Here is a 13,185-nt window from a genome sequence, read left to right as displayed (position 1 = left end):
GTATAATTTCCCTCACGGGACAGGCTTTGCCTAGTGTGGGGGTCAGAATAAATTGTAACTTGCTCTAATATTTTTTGAAAATAAAACTATTTGTATTTGTATTTGTATTTGTATATGGGGACCAATTTATGAATTTGGAGCGATCGATTTCGTGTTCTTCCTTTAATATTATCTCCACTACTATAGGCATTTAAATTATACTAAAAGAATTGATGGTCGATACTACTAAATATTTTCCCAATTTCTATCGCTTGTATTTCAAAAATAGCATTTAATTTTTGAGTGACGAATTCGAGCGTTCGTAATTTAATAAATCGGCCCGATGGGCCTTTAATTTTCGACATATGCACGGAAAATACTGTATTTACTTACCTAAATATTTAGAATGTAACCCAATAAAACACATAAAATAAAATGGGACAATTTTATTGACACAAAATACCTATTAAGCATAATTGAATCATATGACATATGACACAATTTAAAATTATTTTGTTAAAATCTCGCTTAGAGCCTTTTTCTTCTTCTGGCCCTTGTCAAACTTGCGTTTCTGTGGACAAAACAAATTTATTATTTACATAAGTATTGTTAGCCTTTTATTTTCTATATTCTGTATTTGGTACTCATGTCAAAAAATGTCATTGACATCCAACACCGTTGGTACAGTCAGCATCAAAAGTAGCGGATCAAACAAGGTTTCAAAAGTATCTACCATTCTGAATCAGCATAACAAAATGTGATGGTTCTATATTTAGAACATTTAAGTCGGTAAAAGATATACTTTTAAATGTAAATTTTAGAGATTTATCTATATTTGGAATAGTTATCCGGAATATCTGATACTTTTGGCGCGTTGTTTCATCCGCTACTATTGATGCTGACTGTACAAGCTATAGCTCGTTTTTAGGGTTCCGTACCCAAAGGGTCAAACGGGACCCTATTACTGAGACTTCGCTGTCCGTCCGTCCGTCTGTCACCAGGCTGTATCTCATATCGTGATAGCTAGACAGTTGAAATTTTCACAGATGATGTATTTCTGTTGCCGCTATAACAACAAATACTAAAAACAGAATAAAATAATAATAATGATACGGAACCCTTCGGGCGCGACTTGCACTAGCCCGGTTTTTTATAGCGTTAGAAAGAAAGTAAGCTTTTTTTTTTTTAATCAAAAGAAGATTACAAAAAGCCTTAAACTACTAATCTGCCAAACTGCAGTACAGTTTGTTGGCAGAAAAAACTAAATCTACCCTCCATCAACTAGTAGGTATTGTAAATATTAATAACTATAGCCGCTTTTGCATACGTATGTATATTGAAACCTTGGTATGTTAAAACTTAAACTTCAGAGTGGTTATCACATACTGTTATTGATCACAGGTCATTGTATTATGTAACATCTAGCGTCGAGTAGCGGATTTATCAGTACTGCTACTTGACAGTAGATGTCGCGACAAACGAAAAGGCTAATGCTCAACAATTTTCATCTAATATTATAACCGGATTAACCGTAACTCTATTTTCAACTCCTGCTTGTAATATTAGTCGTAAATTGTTGAGCCATACACTTTTCGTCAGTCGCGACACTCGTGACATCTACTGTCAAGTAGCGGTACTGATAAATCCCCTACTTGACGCTAGATGTCGACAGCGAAAATAATAAGCGTTTTGGTAACAACACCGGAGGGGTTACAAGCGTTGCCGGCCTTTAAGATGGGATTTCGCTCTTTTATTCAAGATTTAACGGTCGGCACAGCTAAACGGCAGTTTAGCTGTGCGAGGTAGGAAATTTCTGGAGGAACGCACAGCTGAGGACTGCCAACCATCTAAGTGGTGAAGATGGAAATGTCGCGGCATTTAAAGCGAAATATGGTTTTTTACCTTCTTCTTCTCAGCCGTCATGCCCACGAACTCCTTCCTGGGTTTTTTCTCCCTTGGCTGGTCGTCAGTGCCCTCCTGAAAATATACATAAAATAATTTATTTATCAAAGTAAGTATTCTTTATTGCACTAATATTATCTTATCTTATTCTTTTACCTTTAAACAAGCAATTCTTGTATATATATATTTCGGTGATCTCGATAAAGGCTTTAACGATTTCGATGAAATTTGCTATATGGGGGGTTTCGGGAGCAAAATATCACTAAAATATATCTACATATACATAACGTACAAAAATACATATTAAAAGTAACATACAATTAGTAAGAAGTACAAAGGCGAACTTATCCCTTAGAGGGATCTCTTCCAGTTAACCATTCTACTCAGAATCTTCAGCATTCTCTATCCTACCATTAAAAAAGATGCCCTAAAATTCCGTTCCATTACGTCGTTTAGTGTGAAATTTTTCCACTTGTGCGTGACATAGTAACTAAAATTTCCATACAAATTTTTTGGACATTCGTAGGGTTCCGTATCCAAAGGGTAAAACGGGACATATTACTAAGACTCCGCTGTCCGTCCGTCTGTCTGTCACCAGGTTGTATGTCATGAACCGTGATAGTTAGTTGAAATTTTCACAGATGATGTATTTCCGCTATAACAAATACTAAAAAGTAAGGAACCCTAGTCATTTTGAGTGACCCGAAAAGATGAGGATCTGTGAGTATCCGTTTTTTTTTTTTTTGGAAAACACTAAAGTATAAAAGAGGAATAACATATACCTGGCTCTTTCTCTTATTCAGCAACCTTCTCTGAGCTCCATCTTCCTTTTCATCATTCTGTCTTCCGAAACTATTTCCACTCCTTCCTTGGAAGTTTCCCCCCTTGTTCTGGAAATTCCCACCTCTATTTTGGAAATTCCCTCTATTCCCTTGGAAATTCCCTCTATTCCCCTGGAAATTCCCTCTATTCCCCTGGAAATTCCCTCCATTCCCCTGGAAATTCCCACCCCGGTTTCCCTGGAATTTCCCTGGGTTCCGACCTTGGTTGAATTTGCCTGCTGCTTGGTTTCTTTGCCTGTCGCCTTGACTGATTTTCTTTCCTTGGAAGCCTGGCCTGGAGAAAATGAAAAACATGAAACTCGCGTTATTTGGCTCCATATGTAAGACGGGGTGAATAGAGAAATATTGAAGTTTTGTTTTTGAAGTTGTAGAATATAGAGTTGTTGTTTATAGTAAATAAATAAATATCATAGGACATTATTACACCAACTGACCAAGTCCCACAGTAAGCTTAATAATGCTTGTGTTGTGGGTACTTATGGGTACTTTGACAACTATATATATAACATATAAATATTTATAAATACTGAAATACATGGAAAACACCCATGACTCAGGAACAAAGATCCGTGCGCATCACACGAATAAATGTCCTTACCAGGATTTGAACCCACTAGGCCAGTCGTCACTGTCGGTCGGTATAGACGAATATTTATACTCGACATTAATACCAAAACAAATTAATAAAAATGCCATAAAGTTAAATTTTTTACTCTAAAGTATAAGTCCTCGCCGAGGTAAGAATTGAAGCCTGTCTGAACTTTTTTTAGTGGTAAATGTAGTGTTTTAAAGTGCATGTTAGCCAACCAGATTAATACAGTATCTGTAGTACATACATGTTAACGATTAGACCTTATTCACCAGTACTAAGGTTCAAACTTGCCTGTTATTCCCCTTTTGTGCCTGTCGCTGTGTGACTTGCGTACATCTCTTGACTCTCATGATCCTATTCTTTATTGTTAAATCTTCATCTGTCAAAGCTAGGGCTAGTTCCACACCGTCTCGGGAACTGAAGTTGACGTAGCCGAAACCTGGGGAGAGGATAATATTATGGGACATGCGCTCTCATCGACGCCCGGACGCTACTGAGGCGCGCGCGGGCAGCGCGCGTATATTTATCACACGGTTGGAGCGAGATAGAAGACAGGGCGTCTCCACGGAAGGGTACTCTTGAATTCCTGCAATTTCAAGTACCCACTTCATGTATCCGGTACTGGAGAGCGGGATAGCAGACACGCCATCGCTTTCGTCACAGGCGCGATTTACTTCGGCGGGTGGATTACATTCTACCATTCTCAGATACCTACTTTTCTGTTTTCTGGTCAATTTGTAAATAGTATATAAGACTGCGAATTATTATAATAAATATTAATTATTCAACTGATTGTACTGCTGTTTCAATCTCTTCCTGCCTGGACCCTCATAATATGATAAATAGAATAAGAGTCTGGGTGCACGGTAGTGCCCCTGCCAAGACGAGCGAAGCGCAAGGGCACTACCTACCTTTTCTTCGCTTCGCTTTGTCGTTTTTTAGAACCCTCATAAATTGGTTTTGGATTATACCAGATAAACAAAATTCTCGGGATATAATTAAAAAAAAAGATACGATCCACAATTTTGTTAGTAACAGTAAAAAAAAAACAGCCAAGTGCGAGTCGGACTCGCACAGGAAGGGTTCCGTACCATTATCTATAAAACGGTCACCCATCCAACTACTGACCCCGCCCGACATTGCTTAACTTCGGTGATTGGATGAGAACCTCGAGATTGGAAAGAAATATTTATTTTATTCTGTTTTTAGTAGTTTGTAACAGAAATATATAATCTGTATAAATTTCATCTGGCTAACTACATCATTCATGAAATACAGCCTGATGACAGACGGACGGACGGACGGACAGACAGACAGCGGAGTCTCAGTCCATTCTGCAGATTGTATTTTAGTTTAGAGGATACCCCAAAAATGTATGTAGTAATTCTGTAGAGCGGTCACCACGATACAGGCCTAGCCTAGTGTGGGACCACTGAGCTAGTTATGTAATTTTATCTTCTTTCTTTTAATAAACGATTTTTATTTTATTTTTTTTATTTTTTCAGTAATAGGGTCCCGTTTGACCCTTTGGGTACGAACCCTAAAAAGAATTCTTACTTACACCCTACCTTAGTACCAATTATCTTACATAACGCTAAATTAAAATTAAATTATCATTTTTTTTAGCCTTGCCTATTAGGATAGGGGCTACAGTATGGATTGCTTAAAGGCACATGTAAAACCCCTGAAGTTACAAGCGCCCATAGGCTACGGTGACCGCTTGCCATCAGGTAGGTCCTATGCTTGTATGCCACTCATGCTGTATAAAAAAAAGTTAAATACGTTATTACAATTTTAGCTCGAATAATTTAATTTAAATAGGTAATTACATTTTGAGGGTGGATCCTTTTCGTTTCAGATGGCTAAATAACTTTAAACTTAAGAGATTGTTTCACAAAGTCTGAGTAAAGTATTGGATAGCTAATCAACAAATAAATTAACTGCCAGATAAAACTTACCCCTTAGCACTTTTAAAATTCAAAAATTCAATAATTTATTCTGCAAGGCAGGCAAATTTAGGCCTCAAGGGCTCTTTTACAAGTCAATATAACATTTATAGTAACATCATATAGTGACATGAAAAATACATAACAACATTTATAAATACAACAGCCAATACCTGGGTAAACATTACATTATAATAATCTTAAAATAAATAATTACTACAATACAATAGAGATGTATAGTCTCTATGGTTAAAAACACATTAAATCTGGAGATGTAAACGGTCTTTATCTACCAGTTAAGCTTATTTGTAGATTGTGAAACGCCAACGATGACTTTATTCGTCAGATAAGTGGCAAGTAGCTTATTCAGGACTTTACTTGGATATTGTGAAACAGACACTTAGTATCACAGAATGGGAAATTACACCTACAGGCTTCTAGTCTTCATACAATCTTTATCTGTATGACGTGAATATAATGTTTCATTTGCCTCTCTTTATATTACTAGACCTATAATCCTGACTAGTATCATTCTCACCTGTATCTCCCCGCACTTTTCAAACTTCTCCTTCAGCCTCTCGTCCTCCAAAGCGAAGGGTATGTTCCCCACCAACACAGAGTGTCTCAGTCATGTTCTGTCCCTTGAATACATTCTTACCTTTCCCAGCATTAGTCTTCCTATCCCGCACTATTCTAACGGACTGTATCTCCCCGCACTTTTCAAACTTCTCCTTCAGCCTCTCGTCCTCCAAAGCGAAGGGTATGTTCCCCACCAACACAGAGTGTCTCAGTCATGTTCTGTCCCTTGAATACATTCTTACCTTTCCCAGCATTAGTCTTCCTATCCCGCACTATTCTAACGGACTGTATCTCCCCGCACTTTTCAAACTTCTCCTTCAGCCTCTCGTCCTCCAAAGCGAAGGGTATGTTCCCCACCAACACAAAGTGTCTCAGTCATGTTCTGTCCCTTGAATACATTCTTACCTTTCCCAGCATTAGTCTTCCTATCCCGCACTATCCTAACGGACTGTATCTCCCCGCACTTGTCAAACTTCTCCCTCAGCCTCTCGTCCTCCAAAGCGAAGGGTATGTTCCCCACCAACACAAAGTGTCTCAGTCATGTTCTGTCCCTTGAATACATTCTTACCTTTCCCAGCATTAGTCTTCCTATCCCGCACTATCCTAACGGACTGTATCTCCCCGCACTTGTCAAACTTCTCCCTCAGCCTCTCGTCCTCCAAAGCGAAGGGTATGTTCCCCACCAACACAAAGTGTCTCAGTCATGTTCTGTCCCTTGAATACATTCTTACCTTTCCCAGCATTAGTCTTCCTATCCCGCACTATCCTAACGGACTGTATCTCCCCGCACTTGTCAAACTTCTCCCTCAGCCTCTCGTCCTCCAAAGCGAAGGGTATGTTCCCCACCAACACAAAGTGTCTCAGTCATGTTCTGTCCCTTGAATACATTCTTACCTTTCCCAGCATTAGTCTTCCTATCCCGCACTATCCTAACGGACTGTATCTCCCCGCACTTGTCAAACTTCTCCCTCAGCCTCTCGTCCTCCAAAGCGAAGGGTATGTTCCCCACCAACACAAAGTGTCTCAGTCATGTTCTGTCCCTTGAATACATTCTTACCTTTCCCAGCATTAGTCTTCCTATCCCGCACTATCCTAACGGACTGTATCTCCCCGCACTTGTCAAACTTCTCCCTCAGCCTCTCGTCCTCCAAAGCGAAGGGTATGTTCCCCACCAACACAAAGTGTCTCAGTCATGTTCTGTCCCTTGAATACATTCTTACCTTTCCCAGCATTAGTCTTCCTATCCCGCACTATCCTAACGGACTGTATCTCCCCGCACTTGTCAAACTTCTCCCTCAGCCTCTCGTCCTCCAAAGCGAAGGGTATGTTCCCCACCAACACAAAGTGTCTCAGTCATGTTCTGTCCCTTGAATACATTCTTACCTTTCCCAGCATTAGTCTTCCTATCCCGCACTATCCTAACGGACTGTATCTCCCCGCACTTGTCAAACTTCTCCCTCAGCCCTTCGTCCTCCAGAGCGAAGGGAATGTTCCCCACGAACACGGAGTGCCGCGGGTCGTGCTTGGCGCCCGTGCTGCTGCTGCGGGTCACGCGCAGGTGGTTGTTGTTTAGGACTGTGTTGTTTTCTGCTAAAGCCTGGAAATATGTTAAAAAAATATTTAAAACAACAAAAGAACCAGTAACAATGTCAAAGTTCACTGACTAAAAATTAGAGATTAACATCCTTCCCTTGACACTTTCCCGGTTGCATTGCATACGTAATTCAACGGTATATTGACGGTTTATAATAGACCCCCGAAATAAGTCAGACCGCATTGTTCCAAAACACCCTGCGGGTCTTCATTTGTAATAATTAATTGATGAAATAAAAGTTAAAATTTAATAAGAACACCATATTTTACATATTTTATTATACAATCAAAACAATGAACTTATAAAAATTTACGCAATTGTTACGCAAAGTAAATAATTCTACTTTTAACGATCACTACTATAGTTGACAAATAGTAGTATCCGCAATTCGAACCGTATCTTACAAAGTTTTTTTTTACAAAAAAAAAGTTGTCGATTGAACTGTCAATTGAGGTTCGTTATTTTATTATTTTATTGAAATTTCTTTCGTTTTATTTTATTGCGGTAATTAAACTTAATTGTTAGAATACCTTAAGAAAACATGAGTGAAATGGTGATGAAGATGGATTACATTTTTTCAGGTTGTATTTTTACCTTCCAAATATGTTCTCACTGCCGACGTGAATTTTTTTTTGTGTACTACACGAAATCAAAGTTATTTACATCTTGTGCACTTTTGAGTCCCTTACTACGCTCAAGATTCTAAATTTAATTCTATTATAGAATCTTTCGCTTGCACGGGACTCAAAATAAGCACTCGAAGAAATATCAAACTTTGATCTCTTGTTGTACAAATAACTATTCTTCTAAGAGCTGCTAAGTCCTTTAATCTGCTTTGCAAACATCATGATCTCATCGATCTGTTCTGTGATAGCTATAATTAAATACGTACAATAATGAGCCAAGATTTCTCCCACTGTTAACACTTATGCAATTCCATCTTATTTCTTTCTCTTTTGTTCTTCTCGTTCGATGTTTAAACTCTGTCTCATTCTCAAGCAACATAATTATAAGCATAATAGGTATTATTAATTTTGCATTTTCGCACGTCATGTACTTATTATTATTATTATATAATTATAGGCGAGCAGCTATTTAGCTGATGAGCCTATGTCACACAGTGTCCTGTATTATACAGTTCAAAGTTTGTAAAGTCGTATCACATCACTAAGTAACATCAGTCTAACTTATTGTTTAAAAGCCACTTGTCCAATCTGTTTTTAAACACATTGACCGAGGGAGCAGTCACAACACTATCCGGTAAACGGTTCCAAGCCGCCACAACACGGTTGGACAAAGAGTGCGTAGTAGTAGTGGGAGTGCGAATGCGAACAATTCTTAGGCTGTGACCTCGGGGGTAGGGGACTTTACCCAGTTTCTACCTGTAGAAACTTGTAATTGGCTTATTGTTTTTATTTGGCAATCTATTTTGTTACTCTTACGAAATAGAATAAAATAAAAATATTATTTTGTTTCCTCAAACTAAACTTACTTGTTCAACACACTGTGGGTCAGAGAACTTGACATAGACATTAACAGTGCTCCTCTCGGGGTGGAGCTCCTGCTTGATCACCGCCAGTTTTGGGGTTACACTGGGGTCTTTCACTGGAATTGTGCGGATCCTGAAATGATCGAAATGATCAGATGAAATAATAAAATTGTAATTTATTTAATAATGTTTATTTATTAAATTTAGGGAATTTTGTTGTAATATCCGAGTTTAGGTACAGAGTTAATTATATGAAATAATTAGTATTATGTACTCAGAATGGTTAAAAATTCGTATTTATCGCATTTCAGCCCTAATGGCATCTAAAATTTAGCAGAAAAAATATTTTCCTCATGATACCTACATTAAAAAGTTGTTTTACATATTAAAACAAATATGACTATAAAAAAATGCCAGTATTAAATATTTACATGTACTTAAATAAAAATAAAAAAAGGCCTTTATTTCCAAATTTCCCATTTTACATTTGAAGTTGTACTACTATTTATTTATTTAATTTGGACCCCTCTTCGAGTGTAGGCCTCCTCCAACTCTCTCCATTTTTGCCTGTCTTTCGCTTTGTTTAGCCAGTCTTTCCCTGCAGTTTCTGAAACATCATCCTGCCATCGTTTATATGGCTTTCCCCATTTCCTTTTACCAATAGGGCCTTTCCATTATGTTGCCAATATTGTCCATCTATTGTCTTTGTACCGTGCGTTATGTCCTGCCCATCGCCATTTTAATTTGAGGGCTTGGGATAGTGCGTCTTGTAACTTTGTTTTTTCTCTTATAGACATACTCATGTAGTATATAGTAAAGAGTATAGTAGAAAGTATACAGGAACAAATACCTTGGGACTCCATACACACTAAAGGAGGCAGTTAGTAACCTGAAGACACTGCTAGGTTGCGTGGAAGAGCTGGGGTGGCTAGAGTAGTGCTACCTCGTTTTCACGCGAAATAGGCACAATGGTTGTCGATTTGTGGAAAATGCCCAGCACAAACGAACTAACTAAATAGTAAAGAATTTAGAAAATATAAAAAAGACTATAATGGACTCTTCCATTCTTCCAAGCTTAACTTACGCTAGCCAGACATGGGTCTACACAGAAAAAGTAAAAAATAAAATTTTATTGCAGAAACGCAGACATCCGCATGAAAACTAAATTGACAGATGCCCTTGAATTTAGTTTAAAACAGAAGTGGAACTGGGCCGGGCACTTGTCAAGATACGAAGACAGGAGATGGACTTACCAAATAACTAAATGGCCGGGCCCAACAGACAAAAGAAAAGATGGGCCGATGATATAATAACCACAGCAGGAAAATGTTGGATGCATATGGCAAAGGACAGAGGAAGGTGGAAAGGAATGGAGGAGGCTTTTACCCTCAGAGGGGCCACATAACAAAGATTGAAGAAATAGTTGTAAATTAGAAATACATTGCCAAACTTGTTAAGTGGAAAAAAAGCTTTAATAAATAAATAAATAAAGAATTTAGAATAGGCACAGAAAACTTCATAAACACTTCAAAACAATTCCAATAGAAAAGTTGGATAGGTAAGTATTTCCTTAGTACACATTTTACGCTAGTATTTTCTTATGCATGAGTTTTCCTTTTACAGCAGGACATATATTATTTAAAAAAGAGGGAGAGAACGAAAATGTGCATATAAGACATTTAAAAAAAACCAGACAAGTACGAGTCAGACTTGCCCACTGAGGGTACTGTACTTTTCTGTATTTGATGTTATAGGCAACAACAGAAATACATCACCTGTGAAAATTTCGACTGTCTAGCTATCACAGTTCATGAGTCACAGCCTGGTGAAAGACAGACAGACAGACGGACGGACAGCGGAGTCTTAGTAATAGGGTATGGAACTCTAAAAAACACTTGTTTAATATAAATTTTAAATATCTCACCTAACACTTTCAATCTGTCCATATTTCTTGAAAATCGACTTAATCTCCTTTTTGCACTTCTTACTAAACGGCACATTGCCTACAAACAATGTCCTCTTGATTTCTTCCTCAGTGTTTATCTCTCTTACTTTTTCTGTCTCTTGACTTTCCACTTTTTCTTTTTTCTTTGGTGAATGAGTATCTTCTTCATCAGAACTTGGTTCTTCCGGTTCTGCTGACTTTTCAAGAGCTTCTTTATTATTTTCCTCGGTTTCTGATTCAATTTCATTATCTGATTCATGTTCTGAATCTGAATCTTTGTCTGTTATAGCATTTGGGTTCACTTTTACCTTTTTATGCTTTGTAGGTTTACTGTCTTTGTTTTCTTTTGAATTTTCAGGAGTATGTTGTTGCTTCCGTTTTTTATTCTTCTTTTTGGGGCTGGCTGCTTCAGTTCCATTGTGTTCACTGTTTACAACATTTACAGCAATTTCACTTTCTTCTGGTTCTGTGCTTTGTGGTTTATTCTTATTCTTCTTCTTCTTTTTTGGAGTTTTAACACTTTCTTTATCTTCATTTGTGGCTTCAGTATTATTTACATTTTCTTTATTTTGGTTTTTACTCTTTTTTGGTGACTCTATGACATTTTGACTAACCTCAGAAATGGAATTTCTTTTCTTTTTATTTTTCTTAGGTGTTCCTTCAGATGGATTTGATTCTATGCTTTCAGTGACACTTTGACTATTTTCTGCAATAGAGTTGCGTTTCTTTTTGTTCTTTTTGAGCGTTGATTGATTAGGACTAACATAATCTCCAACCAAATTATTCACATCACCGTTTACAGCCTTTTTCTTAGGGGATGGTGATTCCTGTTGTTTACCTTCAGATGTTTTAGCTACTTTAGAATTATTTTTAGGGCTAACAGTAGCTTCTAGCTCACCTTTTAGGTGTTTCTTTACTTTATCCGCCTTAGGGCTACTAGTACTTGTATTACCTTCATTTTCGTTGGTCGCATCCAAATCTGGGTTCTGGAATATTCTCTTAGGACTCTTCTTGACTATAGCCTTCTTTTTCTGTACCGAGGGCGACAGGAATATGGATCTATCGTCGACTAACTCGCTTTTAGGTGTTACGTTCGGTGAAGGCATATGCTTTATCGGAGTTAAAGCTCTTTTGGAGAGTTTAGGTCGGTTTGGTGTAACATTACCAGCTATTAAGGCAGCTACATTGCCTACAACGTAATCCATGGTCACTGTACACCATTTAATACAATGATTAGGCTAAAACTTTGTATTATTCACTGAACCTTATTACCACATGGCTGTAAGTTTGACAGTTTTGACAATAGACGTTTATTTTGACAGCAGTGCAATGTTGCCATTTTTCAAATGTATTTTTCCCGTCAAACCAAAGTTTTTTTTTATGAATTTTATGATACAGGGGGCTTACCGCGTAAACCGAAATTCGCAAATTGCGGGGATCTTTCTCTTTTACTCTTACTAAGACGTAATTAGAGTGACAAAGAAAATTGTCCGCAATTGACGAACTTCGATTTTCCCGGTAGGAGCCCAGGAGACAAACGAGCAGACGGACCGCCTGATGGTAAGTAAAAAAAATATTTACCTTGCTAATGAACAAGGTATAAGACATATAGTCTGGCAAACCAAAATAGACAGTAAATAAGAACGAAGAAAACTATACTCATTCTTCTCTTTTGGGTGCTAGTACTAGCGTAAAACAAAGACAGTATGATTCTCTCTCTATGTTTGAAATGAGACAGACCCTAGCCAACTATTATATGTACTTGGATGAGTGCTCGTTTGTTGAGTTTCAATTGCTTAGTTAGATGTAGTGATCTTGAATATTATAGTCCCGTTCCTGACGCAGAGATTTGCTTTTGACCGCTTATAATTTTCAGTCATCGCCTCATTGAGATTCAGTCTCTAGAGTCTATGCAGAAAGAGAAGAGTCGTAGAATGTATGGGAACTCAAACATTCTACGACTCTTCTCTTTCCGCATAAACTTTATGTATCCTGTTGCGCTGTTTGTGAGTTTTGTTAGAGAGAAGACAAAATGATTACTATGAACGAACCCAGCTCTGATACAATAGCTTAGAATCACTATGAGTTTCTTGTATTCAGTGTCTTCATCATCTTCCTCGCGTTGTCCCGGCATTTTGCCATGGCTCATGGGAGCCTGGGGTCCAATTGGCAACTAATCACAAGAATTAGCGTAGGCACTAGTTTCTGGATTCAATGTATTATAAAAAGATACCCATATTTTAGGTAAATATTTCTTACTCTGGCAATTGCTAGTGCTGCCAGTCTAAGTTAACTAAGAAACTTCTAAGCTTTACAA

The 13,185-nt window shown here is 37.8% G+C and overlaps 1 protein-coding gene across 1 annotated transcript; it reads right to left on the bottom strand.

Moving 5' to 3' along the window:
- Positions 1-410: 410 nt before the first annotated feature.
- Positions 411-12,175, bottom strand: LOC133529755 (RNA-binding protein 34). The gene is made up of 7 exons (XM_061867556.1): positions 10,848-12,175; positions 8,927-9,056; positions 7,224-7,437; positions 3,607-3,754; positions 2,664-2,997; positions 1,882-1,956; positions 411-550 (listed from the first exon to the last, which is right to left on the bottom strand). The coding sequence occupies exons 1-7, from the start codon at positions 12,071-12,073 to the stop codon at positions 488-490; spliced, it is 2,190 nt and encodes a 729-aa protein (XP_061723540.1). The 5' UTR covers positions 12,074-12,175; the 3' UTR covers positions 411-487.
- Between the last annotated feature and the right edge of the window lie 1,010 nt (positions 12,176-13,185).

The sequence above is a fragment of the Cydia pomonella genome, chromosome 21 (assembly GCF_033807575.1).
Source record: "Cydia pomonella isolate Wapato2018A chromosome 21, ilCydPomo1, whole genome shotgun sequence".
NCBI lineage: Eukaryota > Metazoa > Arthropoda > Insecta > Lepidoptera > Tortricidae > Cydia > Cydia pomonella.
This window is presented reverse-complemented; position numbering and strand designations above follow the sequence as displayed.

Excerpts from the sequence above, each read along its gene's own strand:
- LOC133529755 (XM_061867556.1), bottom strand. The coding sequence starts at position 12,073 with ATGGATTACGTTGTAGGCAATGTAGCTGCCTTAATAGCTGGTAATGTT. Across the intron at positions 9,057-10,847 it reads GGACAGATTGAAAGTGTTAG|GATCCGCACAATTCCAGTGA; the intron begins GTGAGATATTTA and ends CGATCATTTCAG. Across the intron at positions 1,957-2,663 it reads TGAATAAGAGAAAGAGCCAG|GAGGGCACTGACGACCAGCC; the intron begins GTATATGTTATT and ends GTATATTTTCAG.